This window comes from Azolla caroliniana, unplaced genomic scaffold (genome assembly GCF_043228905.1).
Source record: "Azolla caroliniana isolate FFs.n. ecotype wild unplaced genomic scaffold, voAzoCaro1.0.p SCAF_1, whole genome shotgun sequence".
Classification (NCBI taxonomy): Eukaryota; Viridiplantae; Streptophyta; class Polypodiopsida; order Salviniales; family Salviniaceae; genus Azolla; species Azolla caroliniana.
This window is the reverse complement of record NW_028230436.1, coordinates 31,592,410-31,617,254: the sequence shown is the minus strand read 5'-3', so window position 1 is coordinate 31,617,254 and position 24,845 is coordinate 31,592,410. Positions and strand designations below refer to the sequence as shown.

Below are 24,845 nucleotides of genomic sequence, written 5' to 3'. Positions count from 1 at the left end.
GTTAGCTCGAGAACAAAGACCTGTGGAACCCTAAAGAGCAGCAGATAAAACCGCTGAAGGGGCCAGAGGTTGTAAGCCCTGGACAAGAAAGAAAGTACAGAGCGCGTAAAAAACAAACAACGATCTATGATAGAAAAGTTAACGAAGATGATCTCGTAGGAATGATTCCCTGGGGGGGGGGGGGGGGGGGGGGAGGGAGAGCTGATTGAATATTGGAACGGGTTCTGCAAATCGATGCAGAGAGAGAGAGACAGAGACAGAGATTGTTGAGCTTTCTGTGAGCAAAACGGAGGAGGCGAAGGAAGCAGAAGACAGGGAGGAGGAAGACGAAGAAATGATGTGATAGAGAGAAGGGGGGGAAGAGAGCGGACAACGTTTTTGGGAGGAAAACGCCCCAACAACTAACGGTCACTAGAAGAAGAGACGAAATTCAAAAGAAGATTTATTACTCTTCGTGAATGGCGGTGTGTTTGGTCTAGGTCTAGGTCTAGGTCCAAGGACTCTCGGTCTTGACCTTTGGGTCTTTGGGTCTTTGGGACTTGAATGGACGGGCTTCGGACATATGTATGTATGCCTAAAGCTTCGGGTCTTGGCCTTTGGGTCTTTGGGTCTTTGGGTCTTTGGGTCTTTGGGTCTTTGGGTCTTTGGGTCTTGAATGGACGGGCTTCGGACATATATATGTATGCCTAAAGCTTCAGGTTTTTTAAACATGTTCTTCATTATTTACTTGTGAAACGAGGCACTAAATGTGCATGCCGAGGTCACTCGTTGACTTTGCTTATATGTATTGTCATGAACCGGCACGTCCCACGTGGTTAAGTAGTACCAACATTTGTCGTGGCATTCCACCTTCGATCACGTCCGAGCTTGCTTTCCACCCCTGGCCAGATCCCATCTCATCCATGCACAAATTTCTCTAGTATCTTGCAACGTGCAAAGTGTAATATTCATTGGTGAAAAATCTCAGACAATGAGGGTCACTACTCAACTTCACAGAGACTACATCAAGTTGTTTTGCATAGTTTAATGAATCCTCCAAAAAAAAGAGGTTTGGAACTTGTTTGTTGTAGACACCATTATGTAACATGATTATACATTCTAATATGCATCATATACACATGTATGGAGTTAGTTGAATCACACACATATATGAATCACATAATGAGCTATTCTTGTCGAAAGTGTTGATTATGTAAATGTTGAGGTACGCAGTATATTCTTCTTTTGGGATAAATGTTGAGGTACGCATTAAACAATTGTCTTGGCATGCACCATCAAACAATGATGCATGATTTTCAACCTTTATTGGAAAGGCGATCCTTTAGATTCAACTCTTCCTTTCTTCAACAATATACTTTCATTAGTAATTTACAAGGCAAGTCATGGTTTATAATGCTCCTACATGGGACACTTTTCTCTATGGTATGCCCCCATTTGGCCCTATGAATCATTGCACTAATCTCGAAGATCAACATGATAGGACCGAGGATCTAATCATTTCACCATGACGACCCCGACTATTTGTCTCAATAAGTGTGTTAGCATAAGCGTTGTCCTTTCCTATTATGATAGTCTCTCGTGAAAACATGTTAAATTAAAGTACTAGCATTCATCTTTTCCACTAGATGCAAATTGCAATGTTAGTTCTAACTACTTGACGTGGCACATTAAAACAAAATCTTGCCTTGAAACACCAGCACTAAATAAGACATTTAGAACATCATGATCTATATTATGAAGAGTAAAGAAAATAAACCTAAATTTGGAAAATATGGTAAATACACATAAACTATTAACCATTTACAAATTCCGATGTTGTGCTGCCAAAGAAAAAATGGTATCAACTATGAAGTCTTAAAATCTATCTTCTTTAATCTTTTAGACCAATAAATACAACAAATTAGTAAAGCCATGAATCCAACCGCTGGTGCAAAATGAGGAGCCAATCAATTTGCAATTGTAATAAGGTCACTAAGTATACAATGCCCTTGTAATAAACTTAATAAATAAAGTTGTCATGTATTGGGATAGACAACAACCAGAGCCATTAATGCCTTTATTTTAGAACACTTTCACTCGTTTTAATATGTCCATTCCATGTTTTGTGCAAAAAACTTGATTGTGAAATGTGAGAAATTTTAACATTAGTCTATGTAGTGCTTTTCAACTTTCATCACTTTTGAGTTTTGACACTATAGGGTAACAACCCATCCAACACCATTTTTATTTGTTGATGCATGATGCCCTGCAAGCTTTTGTTTTGTTTCAACAAGTTGTTGTAGATATGGCCTAAATTTCATTTAACAAGTTCACAAAAAAAAAATCTTCACAGCAAAAGTTTCTCATGATGAAGATCTTGCAATTATACAAGAAGTCACTTGCAACGATAGGTTGCTTTAGGAGTACACATTAACAAAATTTCACAAATTACGTGACCTCAAATCCAAGCGGTAGACAAAACCACTTGCTCGTTGCTCTTAATAACGTCAAAAAGAAGTGTGAAGATGTCTGGATACCAACTTAATTTTTCCATTATAACATTGATTGACTTTACGCAACTTCTGAAAGTGATTGAATTCATGTATCCATGTGGAATAAACAATTTTAATACATCCATGCAATTTAGCAAGGCAAGTTCTTTTTGCTTGACCCAGTGGAAACAAACATAAAAATGATCATCTTTAAACCAATTATTTCAAAGACATTGCGAAATGTTCTCTCAAATTGCTAGTTATTGCAAAATTCTAGAGTGGTAGATGGTGTTCATGCTTGAAACTTTTGCCCTCCCTGTTAGAAGTGGATCATAGGCTCCTTTCATGCAATTGGACAAATGAAATTGTGTCACTTGTTCAACACCATTTAGGGGAATAAAACCTACATCCATGGTTTAACAATATAGCTCAATACTCTTGACCTTTTGTTAAGAGTAGCGTGCAGAAGCTTGTAGACACAACCAACTCAGCCGGATAACAACAGAGAATATTGTTTAATGGAAAGCTTGGAAATACACAGAGAGTACGCGGGAGAGACACGAAGAGAGCAGAACACAATGTCTATTTCGAAAATAACACTCAATAATCTGTACAATCAAATGGGCTACAGAGCACTTTTTATACAAGTCCTAAAAAGGACTGATAAATATGTACTTCAATGCTTGTACTGAGCGATGACACAAACTCCCAAAATATATGCCTATCTACTAGACTAGGGTTGTAGGCCTCTAATGGCCTACTAGTTACACACAAATCCGGATACCGTTCCAGACACCCTCCAATCCGGCTATCCGTTCCAGATAATGATCCGGTTCTCCGGTCCGGTCTTCGTCCGATCTGGCCCACGTTGAGCTTGCTCGCTCAACACCTTTTTACACTTGCGAAGGACAAGTTGAATCAAAGGATTACTTCATCTAATGAACCCAAGACGCGATAAACAAACTCTAGAAATAACATGTGCTGACATCAAACAAACCTTTAATCAAAGACATCTAATTCCATCCATTCATTGAGGCGAAAGTGAGTATGTATATCCCGAAACTATTCCTTGACTTCAAGTCTCGACCTAGGAGACACATATGCTCTCACGAATATTGACTGATCATAAGTATTTGTCCGCCCATTCGAAAGCACAGTAGGCCACCCCTCTGAACTTCTTTTAACCCAACCCAAGAAATTCATCTTGTATGCTTTTACTTTTTTGGATGTGGGCATTTCGTTCCTTTCAGATTGTATTGAATTAACACCCACTTGCTTGGGAAAGTTAGGGTTTATTTTTTGCTTTCGGGCTCTTTCGGAAATGGTTACTAGTTCGATGAATCATTGAAGACTTCTTACATTTACTTTTTCTTCTCGATCGCGCCATCAAAATGGGTTCGTCCGCAGATCAATAATCGGGTAAGAAGGCAAAAAAAACTCGATTTTTTGTAAAATTCAAGAAAACAGGGGGAAGATAATAAATTTTGTTTTTCCCTGATGGCAAAAAAGCTAGAACGTTTAGATCTAGTGATTATGTGGATATTTTTCTATTACTATTACATATTTGCAAGTATAAAATCGTTGCTGATTTGGGTTTTATTCTGCTATACTATGTGATGATTTGATCTCTATTTCAAGAAAGTGACTTGAAAAAGTCTAGTTAAAAAACAAATAAATAATTTATTGACTTATTAAAAATGAAAGATGTATGCCCGGATTAATGATGATGAAACCATCAGGTTAGGGTAAAAAACGTTTTCTGATGGTTTGTTCATTAAGAAATGTCAGCTTACACTAAAGAGATTTCACACCATTACACATTAATTTTGAGTATTTGTCCAATGATTTGATATCAACATGGTAGTAACTAAATTTTACACCACATGTTTAATGGTGCTAGGAGTTCAATAATCATCAAATTTTGGATACCTTTGCACAACAAATTAAACTTTAGAAACATTATTCTCTAAGTATCTAAATCTGAAATTGAAGCGTTTTACTATTATTTGATAGCACCTTAAATTTTAAACCATATGTTGAAGTTTTTGAACCACCAAAACTTGACATCTTTACTCCATTCATTTTGTTAAATGTTTTTGTTGCTGCCAATGATGCGTGTTAACAAATATTGTATTTTGGTGATATTTCATTATTTGTCCATTATTTACATTTCTTTTTTGCCATATGTTTTTTTGTAGATGATGCATGGACAAGAATCTTAATGTTCAATAGAGACATGGACGGAAGTATAATGGGTGGACCAATCCTATCAACATCAGAATTAGATCTAGATCTAGTAGATCCGCCTCTCCAACATCATCCACCATCTATGGTTTCACACCATTTGCAAGGTATGGCCCCATTATCGACCACCCAACAACAACATCATCATTTGAATGTGAATCTCGAACCCGATCACCCATTGGTTTTTGATCATCGACATAACCTGAAAGGTAATTTCAAAGGGAAATTATCGAGTGATGAAGATGAACGAAGCTTTACTGAAGAGGGAGATTGGCTTCTTGGTGGGTGTGGAAAGAGTAAAAATAGCTCTCCTTGGCAACGTGTGAAATGGACAGATTCTATGGTCAAACTATTGATCCTCGTAGTTGTGCTTGTCGGTGAGGATGGCACAAATGATCCTGATAACAATAAAAAGAAGGCAGGTATTTTACTTAAGAAAGGGAAATGGAGATCAGTCTCTCGTGCTATGAATGAGCGAGGATGTTCTGTCTCTCCACAGCAATGTGAAGACAAATTTAATGACCTAAACAAAAGGTATAAGCGATTGAATGATATTTTGGGTAAGGGCATAGCATGTTGTGTGGTTGAAGATCCGAGCCTTTTGGATTCGATGGACAATCTTTCCGCAAAGGAAAAGAATGATGTTCGAAGGATTCTTAGTTCAAAACAACTCTTCTATAGAGAGATATGTGCATATCATAATGGTTGTGATCGATCTCTGCTAATGCCAGGCACCGAATTTGATTTCACACCGCCAGTAGATGTGGCTGTGAATTCAGGTCAAAACCGAGATTTTGTAGATACATCAAGGCATCAAAATGGTGAGGAGAGAGTTGATGATGATGATGATGATGATAATGATGATGACGAAGAAGAAGAGAATGTAGATGAGGACATTGATGATGGAAATGATGATGGGGACGATGGTTATGATGAGGATGACGTGGCAAATGGTATGGGTTCTTCTTCCCATACATGGGCCATCCCTTCACCTCTTGAAAGACACAAAAAGTCAATGAAAAATCTTGGTGGAAATGCAAGTCCACTTTTTGAAAACTCACTGGCTCGGGTTTCAGAGCCACCAGACATTGAACAAATGTCCAGAATGCCAGCAGGGGTGAAAAAGAGCCTTGAACAACCACGATTGAGCATGATAGAGTTGGAGGAGGAGAAAGTGAAGCTTTTGACTGCGACTTTAGAACTTCACAAGCAAAGATTCAAATGGGAAAAGATGAATGACAAGAAAAACAGGGAATTGGAGCGACAAAAGCTTGAAAATCAGAAGATGAAGCTAGAGAATGAAAGGATATCTCTTCTATTGAAGAGAAAAGAGCTTGATGTTGAATGCAAGCGATCCGAGGCATCAATGAATTCAATGGAAATACTTCTTGAAAGGCTACATTCAAAAGAGCCCATGGAATACAACCAAGGACCACCGCCACCACCTATGGGATGAATATGTTTGTAAAACCTGGAGAGATCTTTACTCTCGGTTGATCAAAAGTAAAGATGATGGGCGAGAGTTTTGTTATTTCCCTTAACCTTGTGACAATACATTTGTAAGCATTCGCATGTCACCAAGTCTGTTTGAATAATGAATAACATCACATCTGGCAAGGCACAGACACCCAATTTTGCTATTTTATTACAACATCGTAACATATTTTGGTGTCTAGATCAAAATGAAGCGAGTTTCTTGTGAAGGGATTACTGAACAATCAGCAACGTTTTTGTATATATATATGTGGAGAATTCCTTTACCCTTTTGTTTTCTTTGACTGTACCAGCTGAAGGTAATGTGGTTGGTTGGGATCAAACCTTGGCAGGTGGTGTAACTAACTATCTCGTGAACCATAATTCTATTCCGATAAACATCATGCCTACGTCATCATTATTTGTTTGGGAATTCGCTCGATAATAATTGTTATCCATCGGGAATTCATGAGTGATTTGAGCATACCAAATTTGAAGATATTCGGATTGATGCTTGTAGTGTATAACCTACTAAAGGGCCATTGTACAATATTGAACCTTTGCCTTGTCAATGCCCACATATGATTGTCCGGTGATCACTTCAATGGGTTGATAATGGAATAGTGGTACTTTGGCAAGGCAAAGCTTGTATTTTGGGCTCTTGTATGGATATGGATGGATAGTAGGTGAGTTTGCATAAGCTTTTTTCTCAAGTTTGGCTTGCCTATGGTTTATTGTGAAGTTTGGCACGTCTTTTGCACAAAGTTGATTTTCCTTCTTCATGACCTAGAAATGCATGGGAAATGAGTGCATGATGAGTAATCAACTCCAATGATGGCATTACCAAAGCTCAGTAGTCTATAAATGGGTTTATAAACACCGTTCATGTAATCAAGGATGAATAAGACTATGTGATTTAAATGTCTTGAATGATGGAGATTATTCAACAAACTTTGGGCATGCCTCACCCATTTAATAAAACAATATTGACCTTGTAGACGAACCACCACCTAAAAGAGAAATGAAGTTTTCTAGAATAAATGTCATTGCAAAAAAAGAAGAGCAAAAACAAAAAGACAAAGAAATGGGAAAAGGTGAGGATTGTTTATTAAATGAAGAGACAAAGTTATTGTGGGATGATGGTTTATGTTGGCATCAAACTAAAGCCATAATAAAAAAGTTCAAACTTCATGAGTCTCGAGAAAATAGATGTCCTTTAAGTGTACATCTATATGCTTATACAAAAAATGATGTCTTATGACCCAAGCAACAAGATATGATGATGGATGACATGTCAAAAAAGTTGAGCCCTAATTCAAGGGATGCGTATCAAACTTAAGTATCTCTATATTATGACTACGATGCTTTATTGTTAAACCACCTAGTCAATAGGAAAAACTACTTGGTTTCCACTAGAGTATAACTTTAATACAAGAAGGATGATCACATGCATGTCAATGTTCAATTTTAAAAACATATCATGATTGCACAGTTCTATTCTACCTTATAGGCATTTACACTAGACTAGGACTAAGACTTTGGAATCTCGAGCTACCCTCATAATATTACCTATATGATCCAAGAATTTCGATGATGCCTTAGTATTTGTGTTTGAGAAGAACAAAGCAACAAATTGCGATAGAATTCATGGGGAGCATTTAAAACAAAGAATTTGGACTAAGACTATGATTGCACACGGAAAAAGCCATCTTAATGGAGCATATCTCTATTCTACCTTGTAGGTGTTCACACTAGATTATGAATAAGACTTTGGAATCTCGATCTACCCTCACAATATTGCATGTCTGAGCCAAGTATTTCAATGAGAGATGCCTTGGTATCCGTGTTTGATAACCCTCAAGAACAAAGCAACAAATTGCAATGGAATTCATGGTGACAACAACTCTCTTGAAATAGTCATACATAGTTGATCTAGTTAGTTTAACAAATGATGGGGTTACTTTTTTTGCAACCTTAGGGTTTTAAGAGTAACCCATAGAGTTTCACATGCTTTTTTGTTGTTCATAAACAAACACTTAACGTGTTTTTAATGTTCAGCCTTTATATTTATAGCTTCCTTAGTAGACATACATTGTGAGATAAAATACATTCAAGGACTTCATCCTTATTTGTTTACAATCTTTACTTAAATTAAGCGAGCATGGGCTAATTTCACGTAATTATAGCTTTAGTATTTTGAAGTAATATAAATATATCCTTGTTTAATATAAGCCCGTACCATTTTTTGATATTTCAATCACAATTTTAACATGGGATCAATTTGTCCTCTCCCTAAGTTGAAATCACGATCTTTTAGTTTATGCACAAAGTGGATGGATAATCATAAAGAAATAGGGAACATTTAGGAGCCACTCATGCATGCATTAGAAATTAAAGGGGCCAAAGAAGATCCCATATATGGTTTCTTTAGAAAGGGAGAATCCTTGATTCTTTAGTAAAGAATTGCATGGAATAAGTTTGACATGTATCAGAGCGTCCATGTGCCTATGACCCGAAAACCTTGGTAAAAAAACTTGAGGTGGATATATGAGTCGAGTTTTTATATTTAACATGCATGTACTTTAATTTATATTATAGTGACAATCAAATTTCTAATATTTTTTTTTTCCAAAATAAAGCTACTTTCCCATTAGTTAGGAAGGATTATTACAAGGAGACTATACAAAGAAACTTATACACAAAACGGGGAATCTCAACATCAGCTAGAGAAGCGTCGGTTTAGGAGAGAATGGGAAGCTGACGGCCTTTGTAAAACTATTGATATTTTGCTCTTACAAGAGCATGACCTTGGCCGAGAAAGAACGGAACTGTTCAAAGACCTGTTGCCAGGGGATTGGTACACATGGTGGGCTCCTGCTCACGGCATGTTAGAAAGGAGAGGTGGAGTGTGTATTTCGGTGAGGAAATCAGCGGATATCATCATCTTGGATCATGGCATATTAATTGAAGGTAGGGCTATGTTTTGCTACTTGGAATGGAGGAATGTAAAATTTGGGGTGCTGAATGTCTACGCACCTAACATTAGCAATGAGAGGACCTCATTTTGGAGACTGTTGGCAAACAAAATTCCCTCCGTCGACAATTGGATAGTGGCAGGGGATTTTAACATGACAGAGAGAGTGGAAGATTGTCTTGGGGCTCATTCGAACTTGCTACATGGGGAGGAGCTTAGAGCGTGGGGTTTCTTAACTTCTATGTTGGGAATCCAGGACTCGTGGTATTCTACTATGGCAGTTGAGGTGAATTCCTTAAGGTTCTCACGATTTGGCTGGAAGGAGAGTGAAGGATGTCACTCTAGATTGGACCGCATCTATGTGAGCCCCGGGATAGAGGAATGGAGCGGCTTCTCATCCATTCTTGTTGGTTTTACTTATTCGGATCACCTTCCAGTATCCTTGACTCTTGAACCTATTTATAAGAAGAAGAGTGAGAGCAATGTGAGGATTCCTCCGAAGATTTTCGGTATCCAGAAGGTTAAGGATGCAATGAATACCATTTGGATGGCATCCCCATCAGCCCACGACCCGATACAGGTACTAGAGGAAAAGATTATTAATTCTTCTTTGTTTCTTCAGAAAGTGGCTAGGGAGGAGCTGTTAAGGTGTCAATACCGTCTGCAATGCCTAAGGAAGGCAGTCATCTCAGCTCAAAAGCTCACGCAAGTGGACCCATGTTGTGCTTGGGCGAAAGACAGGCTGCAGGAGGCCACTGGGTTGCTGCAGGAGGTTAGACAGCAACGGGAGCAATTCCTCTTCAGAAAGTCAGCAGCATGGTGGGCGGTCAAGGGAGATAAAGTTAACAGGGAATTTTTTCTTGCCAAGACTCCGAAACGGAGAGGAACACATATTCATAGTCTCAAACGGGAGGATGATTCAATGACATTTGATCAAGAGGAAATCTTGCAAATGGCGACTAATTACTACAGAGACCTTTTAGCTCCTACGTTGACAAACGACCCTCCGAGTAACCTAATGCATGGTGTAATTACATGCTTGAAAACCAGGATTGGAGAGGCAGCTAAAGCGCAGTTCTCAAAAGCCATAGAGGAGGAAGAGATTGTAGCGGGGCTAGATAAGATACAGAGTATGGTTTGTCTTGGTGCTGACGGTCTTCCCAAAGCCTTCTTCAAGGAGTTTTGGGAGCAAATTTTTCCAAGCTTGAAAGCTGGACTGCAAGAGATGTGGAGAACAGGACGGATGCCGAGTAGCTTCAATGAAGGCTTGATCTACTTGATTCCAAAATCGGAGACTGCGCTGCACGAGATTAAGCAATGGAGGCCCATTACAATTTAAAACCTAATTTATAAAAAATTTGCTAACATATTAGTGCAGAGAATCAAGCCCTTCCTAGGCGATATCATCCAATCCAATCAAACTGGTTTCATGGAGCATCGTTCTATTATGGACAACGTGATTTTGTTTTGGGAGGCTGTTGCAACGCCGAAGGTGACCAATCAAAACTTAGCCTGTTTGATGCTCGACTTCGAGAAAGCCTATGATCGAGTGCAATGGTCTTTCTTGGAAGAAGTGATGAAGGTCATTGAGCTACCATTGGAATGGAGGTGTGCTGCCCAAGCCTTATATAGGAATGGCTCGAGTAAGGTGCTGATTGTAGGGAGGAAAGGAGCTCAAATAATTCTTACTCGATCCATCAGGCAGGGTTGTCCTCTTGCCCCCTTTCTTTTCCTTTTTATTACTGAAGCAATGTCTGCCCTTTTTAATAGCCAAGGGGCAAATCTTCATGGTCTTTCGATCCCTAACGCAAGGAAGTCCCTGCTGGATTTGGAGTTCGCGGACGATACAATGCTATACCTCCAAGGAAATGAAGCGAATCTTGAGAGGGCACAGAGTGCTATTGAGCTCTTTTGCGAGGCATCGGGAGCGTCCATTAATTGGAAGAAGTCCAAGGGTTTTTGGATCAGCTTGGAGCCCGAGCCTGTTTGGAAGCCAAATGCTGAATTCAAATGGATTGCAAACGGGGAAGCCACTAGGTATCTAGGAACGTGGATTGGGGTAGATATCGACAAGGGAATTCAACTGCAACATATTCAAAGCAAAATCTGTGACAAAATTCGCAACTGGTCAGGGATGAACTTATCATTGGCTGGCAGGATCATAGTAGCTAACCATGTGCTTTTGTCTACATTATGGCATGCAGTTTCAGTGTGGATGTTTGACAAGCAAGCTATTCGCACTGTTAAAGCGTGTATTAGGGGATTTCTTTGGGCTGGGATGAGGAAAGACAATGCGGCAGCCAAAGTATCATGGTCCACATTGATTCTTCCCAAGAGTAAGGGGGGTTTAGGATTGGTTGACCCTGGATTGCAGAGTCAGGCATTGTTATGTAAGATATTGGTAAGAAGCTTGCTACCCGGTGATGAGTTATGGAAAACATTGATACATAATAGGAGCATTCTATGGAGTCCAAGACTGGGTGGGCAATGGAAGTCACACAAAGCGTGGCCTTTTTGCATGGACTTAAAATTGAGGAAATCTAACCGATTGGCTGATCGTACTTGTATGTCAGTGATGCAGGCGTGGAGTATACTTCGTGGGCATCTAAGTCGGAATCGTCCAAGTACTAGTGCTGAATAGATACGCCAACCCCTATTGTGGAACGAGACCGTGCAATCGCCAGAAGGAATGATGCTTGGACAAAGCAAGCGCATGCCGTGGGCTATATTGCATTGTCTAGGGATACACTCGGTGGCTGTTGGCTGCGGTTGTCCGGCAATAATCGTGATCAATTATATGAAGACATGGGAAAGGTCAGAAATGGCAGAAAGATGCTTGACGTAGTCAATACAGCTGTCTCCTCGCTTCCTATTGGTAATGAGGAAGAGGGTGAATGGTCTGGACAATGTGATGGTACCGGAAATATTATCAATGTCAGGGGTCTAGGAAAGAGTGGGAAGACCGTCCTGATGGGATTATTAGATGAAAGTGCAGGTTGGTACCCTATTAGAATTGTGGCAAGACACGGAAAGAAATGGAAGGTGAATCCACCAGTCGAAGAGGTCGAGGAGGATTGGATCTTGTACGTGGTTGAAGGCAAGCCTCTCGAGCGCGTAGAATGGGATCCCGCTGAATATAGGTGGAAGGGAGAACAAGCTAAATCACTAGGTTTCTTCAAATACTCGACGCGCTTGGGGAGAAAGTTAGGTTCGTATCGTGAGAAATGTGCCAACAAGTGGACCCATGCAGCTATCGATTCAGTCTTCGTGGATAGAACCAGGAGCAGGATATGGAACTCATCCCTGCCCGAGCGGATCAAAGTGTTTTTCTAGTTAATCACCCATCGGGCCGTTCCAACGAGAGAGTGGCTTGGGAATAGAGGCGGCATGAGTGGTTGCAAGGCGTGTAGTGCGAGCTTGGAGGACATCGCTCATTGTTTGTGGTGCTGCCCACGAGCGCAAGAAATCTGGCTGAGGAGCTTAAGAATCTTGGCTCGTTTTGGGGTTGAGGTTCATGTATCTAGCGCAACAATCACTTGGCTGGCCACTGAATCGGTCTCATGGTTTCAAGGGTGGAATGGAAACAGTCCTTCTTTAATGGTGAAGCAAGGATCTGTGCAACCAGCAACGCAAGGAGGTTTATTCTTCTTACAAGAACACTACGTGGACATATGGGTATTAGTGGTCGGCCTTACGGTCTAGCAAGTGTGGGTATCTCGGTGCAAGGAGACCCTCGCAGGTAAACGAACCCCACCGGCTAAGAATTTAATGATGATCTGGTTTAATCTTATTTCTACGTTGCGAGGTGAGTTTGAAAGTCTTCAAGGGCCATCTGATGCAAGTGAAGAAGCTAGAGCTCGATTCCTTAAAAAATGGAGCGGTTCGTCGATGCTGCAGATAATGGATGGTAAAGTGAAGTGGAATTATCAACCACCGCGGTGGCTGTTCCCTCCAAGTGTTCCTAACATCTAGATGGGTGCTGCCATGAGGAGCGAATGGAGGTCATCTATGCTGAATTCTGTTTTGTATGAGGCTCACGTGGAGAATATGTGTTCGAGTAATGCTATGCACATAGAATGATGTGGTGTTTTGGAGTTGTTTTTTTATGTTGTTTCATCTACACATTGTTTTCCTTTGACATGCAAGATGTCTTGTAAGATATGAGTTGTAAATGATTCCTTTGTACATTCTTAACTAATGGAAGTAGATGTTTTTTTTGGAAAAAAAGAAAACGAGGAATCTCCCTCAGATCAAGATCAAGAAAATGAGACTACTTACATATATTATGACCACTTATAGAATAGTAAATTTATCGATCATATTTTAAAAGGACTGGCTTACTTTTTGATGATGGTTACATAGTGATATTTCTCAAACCACGAAATAAAAGGCTTCTTGTTGTCGTTGATTCATAACCATAAGTAGAGTAATTTAAAACCAAGCTATGCTCCCTTTAGTGCATAATTCAGACAACTACTAAATTTGGTCATGACTGAGTGATTCGTTACATTAGTCTAGTTATAAATTAGTTAATTAGTCTTCACAAGTGACATGTTGTTCGGTACTTAATTACAGTAAGTATATATTAATTAATTAGCTTCATGAAAAGGGATGGTGACTCGATCACTTTCAAACTTTGGATGAAATTTTGATAATGTCTTACAATTACTATGGTATGTCAGCAAATTTTTGTAACTTGTTATTATCTATTTCTTATGAAACCTCAATATTTGATTGGTCTACATAAAAACAACGAAATGTCACATGTGCCCGTTGTCTTTCCATTCAAGCACCATCAAGATATCCATGAGAGACAAAGAAATATGATTTAAAGTCCTAATTAATGCATTGGTAATGGAAAAGTAAACTCAATACCCCTTCATCGAACTACATAAAACTAATGCTACGGTTGAAATCAAAGTTAAAGTGGGATCAATTCATAGTTAGTGTAGGCATGATAAATTGGTGTAGGAAATCCAATTCTAGGTCACGTTATAGAAACTTTTCTATCTGATTGACTATATAATTTGAGTTTCCTTTCTACATGCAAAAGAATAGGATATCATGACATAATACAACAAATAGAAACAAAGTTGACTATATCAGTCAAGTTTCCTTTTAGAAGACATTTGAGTGTTTGTTTTCTTGACTTCAATAGTTCCAAGAAATAAAGCTATAGTAATTTATAATCTGTAACTTTTACAATGTGCGTGAAGAACCAATACATATGATTTACTATGTGGTTAGCTACTTGAATCAAGAATCAAAATTTCAACATTTAGAGCGGAAGGGTTCAGGTTTTGGGAACGAAGATTGAGCATCATCTACAATCATGTGTGTATGTGTGTGTGTGTGTGTGAGAGAGAGAGAGAGAGAGAGTTGGGTTTCAAACCGAAGACGAGTGGTTGCAATGTAACAAACTTACCTAACATAAACTAATTACCAAGGGAGAGAGAACGAGACATTAATGATCATAGATATATAATACTACAATACAACATTTCTTTCTTCTTGTGTACTCTAGGGCCAAGATTATCTCCTTTAATAATGAAGGTCAATTGGTCTCTATACACAAACTCAATCTTTTTTTCTTCTTGCGTACTCTAAGGCCAAGATTATCTCCGTAATAATCAAGGTCAATTGGTCTAGTAAGTTTCTATTTCTCTTGCTTGCACTTATATATGTAGCGCATAATATGTATATTTAAGATTTTGATAGTTATGAACCAATGCTTGTTTCGAAATAGATCTTAATAAAAAGACTATGGTTGATAGATGTGCATTTTGCAATTGAAAGGGATGAAGTGTTTATACCAATATTACATTATAGTGTATTGTAGTCTTGGTTTTGGTGCCTCTTGTTGAGCAACATGGTCCAAGGTTCCAATGTTTGTTTATTTTTTTGACACATGTATAACGAGGAAAGAAACTTCAGATATTGACACTACTCAAGAATGAAGATAGTGCAATGTGGGCGTCTCTTATTTAAGCACGTGCACATTATTGGACTTGTTTGATGGCCTCCATGGAGTAGCATGGCTGGGATGTAACCTCTAGCTATAAAGGAAAATCGATTTTCGAATTCCTAGCAATAATCGAGGATCGAGAGAACTTTTTTACCTTCGAGTACCTTGTGGGTTTTAACTTTTACTTTTACCACAATGCAGTACTAGTAGTACTAGACTGTAGTATGTATATATATACATACATACATAGTTTGTGCACACAAAGTTAATTTAAAAGGAGGGGCATTTTTTGGAAAAAACAAAAAACAAAAAGAAAGTATGTTTGTGGAGGCTTTCAAAAATCTTGGAGGGTATGCTACATTGAGAGTGTATGTGTGTGTGTGTGTGTGTATCTAGCTCGCTCATCAGTACCATATACAAATTGCAATCCTCTTTTGCGTTTCTTTTCCTATGATGGAACATGATCCCCACCATCTTAATTCCACCTTCTTGAACGAGCTAATCCTTCCCCGTTCCAATCCGACTGGGAACTTCATGGGCGATGATTGCGAACAACAACAACAACAACTGACAATGATGGCCGAGTGGGCCGATTTCGATGATTGGCTGGCCAATGTATGCTGGGACAAGGATGATGATGGCAAGTGGGAGTTGGGCGGCAACGGCGGGATACATTGTTGTAATCGTGACGAAATGTCATTGAGCTCGCCCATGGATTCATGTATGAGCCCTTCGGATGAAGATGACCATATCCTGGTACACAAGGCTCATATTGTACCACTCCAACAAGGCCCTCACGGTGACGGTGACGGTGACGGTGACGGTGATGAGTCCATTGATAGATGCAATGGTGTATATGATAATGGCCATGGATTCACATCACCATCTGTGCTTAAGCTCTCCGACATTACAAGAGCTCTTCCGCATTTCTCGGCCCGAGTTATTCCTCCAAACAAGCTTCTTATCGACCCGAACACCATTGTTGTCTCTGCCAATGCAAGTAGTAAAACCACAGGACCTGTACATCCTAACAACCCAAGAAGCTCCATTACTTCTTCCTCTCATCACCATAATCATGGTAATAATACTACTCGCCATGCTGCAATAATGGCAGGCTTGCGATCTTTCATTCGATCTTCGACTCCCATTACTGGCACATTCATTCTGGAGGAGGGTGACTTTAATGCCATGGCTAAGCTGCCTGCTAATGGCCTGCTTAATAACCTCCCACCATCATCAAGTCATGGGAGAAGAGGGCTCATGACCTTTGCAAAGCATGCCCATATCCAATCGGAGAGGACTAGACGGAAAAGCATGGCTACTTACTTCACCATCCTTCAATCCCTTCACCCTCTCCTTAAACACAAGGTAACTTACTTAACTGCAGGGGGCTGCATTCATTCATTTGCAAACACTTTTTCCAGACATTAATTTGTTTTTGGGGTACTGTATGACTGTGGTTAGCCCTAAATTAATTTATGCATGTATGTGTATGTGTATGTATGTGATATATCATATAAGAATGAATGGTTTTGTTTGAAATTTTTCTTTATGAGAGAGTGTATACATAATATGATTTATTTGTGGATTGATTATTATTGTTGTATATAGGCAACAGACAGGATCACAACCTTAACAAAGGTAATAGAATACATAGGGAGCTTGAGAGGGGAGATAGAAGGATTGAAACAAAAGAAGGCAGAGCTGCTGTCATCATGTGGAATGACAGAGAAGGACTTCCACCATTCCTGCAGCAGCAGGAGGAAGGCAAGGATTGAGGATGGGCATGACAAAATGACAGAAACATCATTCATTACTACTACTACTACAAGTAGCAGAAGGAGGAGGAAGAGGAGTGCTTCTTCTTCTTCTTCTTACATTTCCCATCATTTTATCCAGTCAGAAGTGGAGGTAAGCTACTACTTTACTAATGCTCCACAAGAACCAACAATGCATGTGTTATATCAATATGTGTTACATTGGTTTCTCCATATTTCAATATCTTTACCCCTCCAATGTTTTCTTCCTTTTATGGTCTTGCGGTTTCCCATTCGGGACTTCTGTACCTATCGTGTGCGCATGTATTTATCGCCCCGACCTTCGTTTTTCGGTCACATAATTGCCCGTTTGTATATTGTGTTTCCCCCGCCCACACGCACAGGTACATGTGCGGATGAAAGCCGGAGGGGACGTGTTGGTTAGCATAAACATGCCTGCGCTCCTCCATAAGGGTGTTTGGCCCAAGGTCTTCTCGTTGCTGGAACACTTCAATGTGGATGTTGCCAATGCCACACTCAGTTCCGATGGTGATCGTAGCTTCCATCGCATCCATGGAAGGGTAATTCACCCCTCTGAAAGATCCACATTTTTTTTAGTAGCTATTACTAGTGCAAACCAATAGATATTTGTAAGTCTTGACACAAACTTACATTACAAACATTCTCGCGTATATTGATGAAGAAGTAAAACGTATGTTGATTAGGTGGGTTGGAAGGTGTGAGTATTCTACGTAACTTAAGATCACGTTACCCATGAGAAAAAGAATGATGAAACATGTTTCTTTAGTAACAAAGAGGGCCACATTTCACTACACTTTTCATTCATATTTGCGCCACGTTTTAGGATGTGTTTGAGTCAGTTGTCTACGTCTGCAAGATGACACAACGGAGAAAGACAATGGGGTTATTTCTGAAATGGAACAGGATTGATAATTTTCCTCTAACTAGATTTGCCATGATTCCCAAAATGTCACACATCACTAAAATATTTGGGATTGATGTGAGAATGAGTGCCATATTTCCTATGCACGCCTCTACATCGGGGGATGGAAAGTAGAGATTATGTTGCGCATCGTTGCAAAAGGCAAAAGACGAGAAAATGAATACTAAGAAGTCATGTAGAATTCAAGATGTGTCAAATTTACCTAAATAAATGTGAGTATTTGAATGTGCCAAGTTCCTAATTTCTATTATTCTTCATGATACCACATTGCGAAAACTCTCTTTCTCTTTTACTTTGCTTATTCAGCTATAAGCCTATATCATATGAAATATGCGAATGCAAGTGATTCTACCTATTCCCGATGTGTACAACAAAATAAATGGTTCTCCCTTGGAATTCACAACAAGAAAAAAGTAGCATTCTATTGTGGATACATATGCATTACAAGACCTTTTTTATTAGTTGGTGAATATGAGTCAACGACATTAGCTCATCAAACCCTCGTTTGTTTATTCAATTGCAGGTCCCCGATGTCTTGAAGTTGTCACAATTTAACTTACAAGAAGAACTTGTAAACTTAATCAATATCAAGTTGCACAAGAAACTTAAAGCATTAAATTCCAATCAGCTAAACTGATAAGTTAGTCTATTTAGTCTATTATATACAACTGACGTTTCTTATTTCTATGTTCTTTCTCTTCATGTGTCAAGTGTGTTTTGAACAAGTTTCAGCTCACTTTGTACATCCTCTAGTTGTAATTGCTATGATTCTCATTCATAAACACGTTACATGTGTGTATGTTTTTTAGATTTGTTTTCAAAAATCGCATCGAGGATAATACATATTGTAATTTGTACTTACACTCTAAAATTGTATATACGTACTATGTCTAGGGTATTAAACCAAAAAATGTTTGACTAAAATAAACTATGTACCATACATCCAATCACTTTCAAGTGGCAACTTTGAAAGTTTCGGGTTTTTAATGCCTTGATGTTCTATGCTTTTATAAAATATAGGCAGAAAATTGATTGCTTTTTTTGGACAATGCATAGTGATTGTTACGGGCATGACCATATAATATCCCGTGGTGAGAATTTACTGTACTATTCTATACACGTGGACAAGTGTGTGGGTTACGGGCATGACCATATAATATCCCGTAACAGTGATGTACTTACTATAATCTAATTGCCAAAAAGGGGTGTACAATATTGCCTCAAACGAATGTGAATTGTTTAAAACTTCTCAAATCGATGTTTTTTAGATGGCATGGTTATCCATGATCTATCGACATGCACATGCCAAAACATTATCAAGTTGCATACCTTGGTTGTAATTTTCTTTCTGAAACATAGGCATTGGTTTGATCACATAACTTTTCTCCTCTATTTTCGTGTGAGAAATCTGTATAAAATGAACAAAGATGGGTAGCAAGTTTGGAATCTCCATGAAGGTGAAGCACTTGTTGATTATTGTGTTCCTGGGCCATGGCCTTAGTAGTGCATAGAAAACTGTCAAGACCATACATCCATTAAATATAGTGAAGCTTGTACTTCATGAGATTATGTAAAAACAAATACAACGAAACTCAAAGCAAGAGTGGGAGGGACACCCCTAATGATACATGGTGTGGTGGAACGAATGGATCCAGTTAGGCTTATGGCCCACATCGATTGTAGGAGGTTCATATGGGTTTGAAGCCTAAACCCTTCATGGAAACTCAAAGGCCTTGGAGTAACTACATTAAAAAACCCATTCATTTGAGATCAACAGACGAAGCATCATACACCATCAATAGAGCTTCCTTCATGTGTTTATTGTTTTTTACTTGAACTCTCATCTCCCATTTTGTAACCTCATGATGTTAGACATTGTTTTTTGGAGTTACACATTGTTATACAAAAATGTACACGCGCTCATGGGACGAGAGGGACAACACACTTTATAAAAAAGACCAAACTCAAGAGAAGCACAAAATTTATGTAATAAAGAAGATACATGGGGGGATGGAGATTGCCGACGTGGACATGGATGATAGGGAGAAGATGGGCGACCTGAGCCGTGTAGGAAAGGCTCCTTATTGTCCCCTCAAAAGATGGGCGGGGCAATGGCAATGTGTACACACACTCTGACGACACTACTATAGGTTTCTCCCAAACAATGGGAGTTCATGGAACCATGACCTCTCTCTCTCTCATAGAAATGCAAACACATACATACATATATACATACATATATACATACATCTATGTATGTAGATACATATATACATATATAACATATGTATATGTGTGTGCGTGTGTGTGTGTGTGCGTGGGTGGGTATGTGTGTGTGTGTGTCTATGTCATGTCTATAAGCAGAATCATGAAGAATCATGAGGAGAGATTGGATGGATCCTCAGTGTTTGGTTAGAGAAGGTCCTTGAGAGGCAGGGGAGCAATTTGGGGGACCCTTGGATCTTAATAATGTGACCACATTCCCTGCTGCATACCAGAAGCAAACAAGGCCAGCTATTGCAACACCATGACCACTCGTCACAATCCCAACCATACTCACTGCAAACCCTAATAACCCAGTCCACCTTGTGCTAAGCCTCACCCTCACCCAGATTCCTTTCTCGTTCTTCCTTAATGTAGCACCTGCAGGCTTCAATGGAGATCTCTTCTTCATTGCTTTTGGACCCTCTTCCATCCCATTTGTCAGTGACTTGGGGACACTGGACATGGATTGCATCAGGAATGTTGGGTTAGGCCTAACTTGTTGTTTATGCTCAACTCTGCTTGATCTCATCATTAATGTTGGAGAAGATAGATTTGACCTTACCATTTCATCGACACTTGTCCGCGGTCTTGGTGAAGCGCAGCCAGGGAAAGAGGAGTTGGATGTCATTCTTCTGGTTTGATGGCCTTTCTCTTTAATCTTGAGATACTTAAGCAAGTTCTTGTAATTCTTCATCTTCCCTCCTTGTTGTTTTTCCACCGGGGCTGTCGGAGTACCAGTACAATTTTCTTCGGGGAACATAGACCATGGATCTATAGATGATGACAATGAACACGGTTGTAATGGTGATGATGATATATCATCAATATCTGTCGGCCTTATGCTAGATAACCTCTTAGATTGCTTTGTTGGAGTGGTTTTGTTGCTATCTGTAGTATTGTCACTAGTGGTGATGGTGGTGTTTATCTCCAAGTTTAGAGCTTTTAGACCTATCAAATAATCCATTACTTTAGGCCTCAGAGAAGCAATGACCAATGAATTTGGTAGCTGTTTTGTTTGGCCATTAATGTCTTCTAGTGATGTCTCTACAGTGCTGGTATTTCTACTTCTAGAGCTAATTTTAAGGTTCTCGTGGAAACATTTGCAGGGTGAGATTCGGACTTTGCAAACCATACAAATTGCCAATGTTATGAACAAAATCATTGTCTTGCCAACATAGAATGCTCCCATTATGAATGACAGAAATGCACTCATCTTCACCAAATGAAGAAGCCATGGATCCAATGACAATCCCGCATTCAACTTCTCGATCTCTCGTTCTTGCTCTATAATCTTGGCATCATTAGGGATGAACCCTATCGAAACACTTTCTTCTGCGCTCCTTAGTCCGAATAAATCCGAGACTGGCTCCATGTGAACCTTCCCTATGACATCATCCTTATCTTTATTGGCTGTTGAGGAATCTGAATATTCTACATTCTCTAATTCATCATTAACACCACCACCATCATCACTATATCCATGACCATTTATTGAATATATCACAGTTCCTCCCTCCACATGTTTATCTGACCTTTTGAAGACGACAAATCTAGCACTCTTTTTCCGTCGAAGTTTGCCAAGTAAAGACATAACTCTAGTGGGTTTTCCCTTCTCTCTCAAGTTCTTGGTATGCACTTAGGAATATATGCTAATCATATATAATGCATACATTCATAAGCTGGATTCATGTAAATAAGAAGAAGAAAAGCTGGAAGACATATACAACTCTAGATACTACTCAGGGGATGTAAAGAGACAGAGAGGCAGAGAGGTGAGGGTGAGGGTGAGGGTGAAGGATGGAAAGAAGAAATGCAAGAGAGAATAAGAAGGCTTGAGGTCATTCATTAGCACAGAGCATTCTTGAACATTAAAAGTCAACACCGTGTTCATCTTCACCAGCAAAAAGTGTCCCCCCCCCCCCATCCATCCCAACCCCTTCCACACAAGACTTAATTGACTAACTGGTTTTGTTTTCTTTCTCTCAAGTCAAGGTCACACTTGGTAATCCCTAGAGTGTGAAACGGTCCATACATGCCACATCTCGTGCTCTTTCTTGTCATTTGACCCTACTACTCGGCATTCGTCCTCGTACACTATCAAAAGTCAAAGGCATGCTCGTAGTCCCCCGATTGTCAAGCCCTCGATACATGCCACACCTCGTGTTCTTTGTCAGTCAATCATGTCCACACACCCTACTACTCGGTTTGTGTACTCGTATACTGCCACGCCCATTGGGGATCCTCTTGTCAAAGTATCGGAGGATAAGTCTTTGCCGCTAATCAATTATTACGTCGTGTTGCACCTCGACAATTGTTCTAGTTGAGTTAAAAAAAAGGAAATTTGTAAAAGTTTTTGAGTGGGGCCCCATCTATTAAAATGGTTCCCAATTGGCTACATTCTCTCACGTTCATGAATCCTCCATGTTCCATCGAATCAAACATTTCGGAAAATGTTTGGTCATCAAGAAGTTTGTGGTTTATGTTTGTTACTATTGCACTTATTTCAAGATTGTGGATATGTCATGGTTCAATCACATTCAATTTGCATATTTGTCCATGATTGACAAAGGGGTGAACATCAATCCCCCTACCTAGTGTAACTTGTACCGTGCTCAAAACTTGATTGAAACCTCTGAAGGAGCTCAAGTTGCCATGAGAGGGCTCCTCCTACAAGTTGTCACATTATCTCTTGATGTCTAGTAGAATGCCTTTACACTTATTCAAAAAGGAGTTTACAAAGTAAGAGTTGGCTTGCAACCTCTTGAATCTTCTTTTTTTTCCAAAAAAACCCTCTTGAATCTTTGGTTGCATTCATCTTATGTAGCTATCAATTTTGCTTACCATTTACTAGCAAAAAACTCTAGCCACTAATTTTATTTTATATTTTAAAGTCAAGATTCACCTTGGTATTAATTTTGTGCATAGAGCAATTGTAAAAAGCAGATAGTATCCTTAATACTATCAAATGTTTACAATATAAGTGAAGGCTTTTAGAGCTATCATAATATTATAAGTCAAAGTCACCTCAATAAAGATCTCAACTACTAAAAAATCGGAGACCCATTCTCATCCTTTCATCGAAAAATATAATTCCTCATTTCAACGTTGAAAATGTCATTTTCTTCTTGAATATGGCCCTTCCCTTTATAGTTCAAGTCTTCACCTACAACGACTCTCTAAGTAATAAATAATCAATGACTACACAACACCGTCCAAAGGAAATAATTGAAGAATTGGCAAAATGGCAGAGTCAAGATAGCCAATCATTGGGCTTCCATCTTAGTAAACAAGACAAACACCTTCCACTCTACTTGCCCCAAGTTTCACCAAACAAGGGCTCAAATGTTTAAGAGTAAATCATTAACCATATGCCTTATATATGAACGTAGTCTCATAAACTCGATAGGCTAGTTGTTTGTGTTAAAGTCTCTTGTTGATTTATAATTGATTTATTCCTAATATAATTGGTTGCCATTGATTTATTCCTACTTATCCCATATTTTGCTTAATTCATTGACTTGGTCCCAAATGTCAAAATGTGGCCTCCTCATGGACTAAAAATACTATTCTACACTCTCGGTCTCAAAACTCAACTCTATTTGTTCACCTTTAAAAATTGTTGTTGTATAAATCCTCACTTTTTCCTAGGGGGTATAGATTGATGATTTATACAATGCCCAAGAGTAAATTAGATATTCTTACCATTGTATATCATAGGTATTCTTTTCTTTTGTCCACACTTGATTAAATATCAACTAAATTTATTATTCATAATAATAATCGTAGTGATACAAACCAACCTTGACCTTGAATATCTTTGTTCTTCCTCATTGATATGTCAAATATTAATAAATACACTAAGTAAATAAATAAATTGAGATACAACCTCATTGATACCTTTTCTTACTACTAATTGACTTTCTTAATGGGCTCTTATGAGAAAATACTTAGCGTCCTTTCAATGAAGCCACCTCAACTCTATGAACCCCATAGCTATTGAATGTTTACGAGGAACTCAAGAGGATTTGAACTAAGATGAAGATTATATATCAAATCTCCTACTCCCTTTGATGTGAACACATCCAAACCAAATAGCAACTCCTCTCAAACATTTCTTGGAAGAATGGCAAGACAACCCTACATTTTCTTGTTTGAACCCACCTTCTACCAAATGCAAAAACCTCCCACTTAGGAACTCATTGGTCCCAAAATGCATTGGAATTCTCTAAACCAAATATTGTATTTGGGACTACCGTGGAGATAGATTGAAGAACTCAAGGTCTAGGAGACACCCATGACTACAATTGAAGAAAATCGCCTAAACAAATAAGAGCAATCATGGATATCATGGAGCAAAGGCTTGAGTGAAGACTACTAGACAATAGTAGAGATGAGGCATCTTCTTGGGGGGTTTGGAATTAGTCAACACGATTAGCTTCATGCTACTAATTAAACTTAATAGTAGCTAAATTCTATCTCTCAAACAAGTGAATGACCTATAAGATGTATATTGTTTTGGTCTCATAGGCTAGTTGGTCTCTTTAAAGAAAATACATTGCATCTCGTATTTTCACACGCCTTTTACCCATATCCTAGTTCCTCAAAAACGTATATCTCTCTTCTATGCAATACTTCCCTCAAGTTTTAGTACCAAGTCCTTTAAACTTTCTGATATAATTCAAGTCTTACTTAGACTTCCATTAATTTAAGACAAGTCTTCTACTAAATCACA

The 24,845-nt window shown here is 38.9% G+C and overlaps 2 protein-coding genes across 2 annotated transcripts; both read left to right on the top strand.

Annotated features, from left to right (window-relative positions):
• The first annotated feature begins 3,695 nt into the window (after positions 1-3,695).
• On the top strand, positions 3,696-6,358 carry LOC147869748 (uncharacterized). Its single transcript, XM_087332723.1, has 2 exons — positions 3,696-3,890; positions 4,670-6,358. The coding sequence occupies exon 2, from the start codon at positions 4,693-4,695 to the stop codon at positions 6,169-6,171; it is 1,479 nt and encodes a 492-aa protein (XP_087188849.1). The 5' UTR covers positions 3,696-3,890; positions 4,670-4,692; the 3' UTR covers positions 6,172-6,358.
• A 9,160-nt stretch (positions 6,359-15,518) lies between these two features.
• On the top strand, positions 15,519-18,647 carry LOC147869747 (uncharacterized). The gene is made up of 4 exons (XM_087332722.1): positions 15,519-16,495; positions 16,739-17,038; positions 17,289-17,465; positions 18,372-18,647. Exons 1-4 carry the CDS (start codon positions 15,578-15,580, stop codon positions 18,483-18,485), a joined length of 1,509 nt encoding a protein of 502 aa, XP_087188848.1. The 5' UTR covers positions 15,519-15,577; the 3' UTR covers positions 18,486-18,647.
• Positions 18,648-24,845: the final 6,198 nt, after the last annotated feature.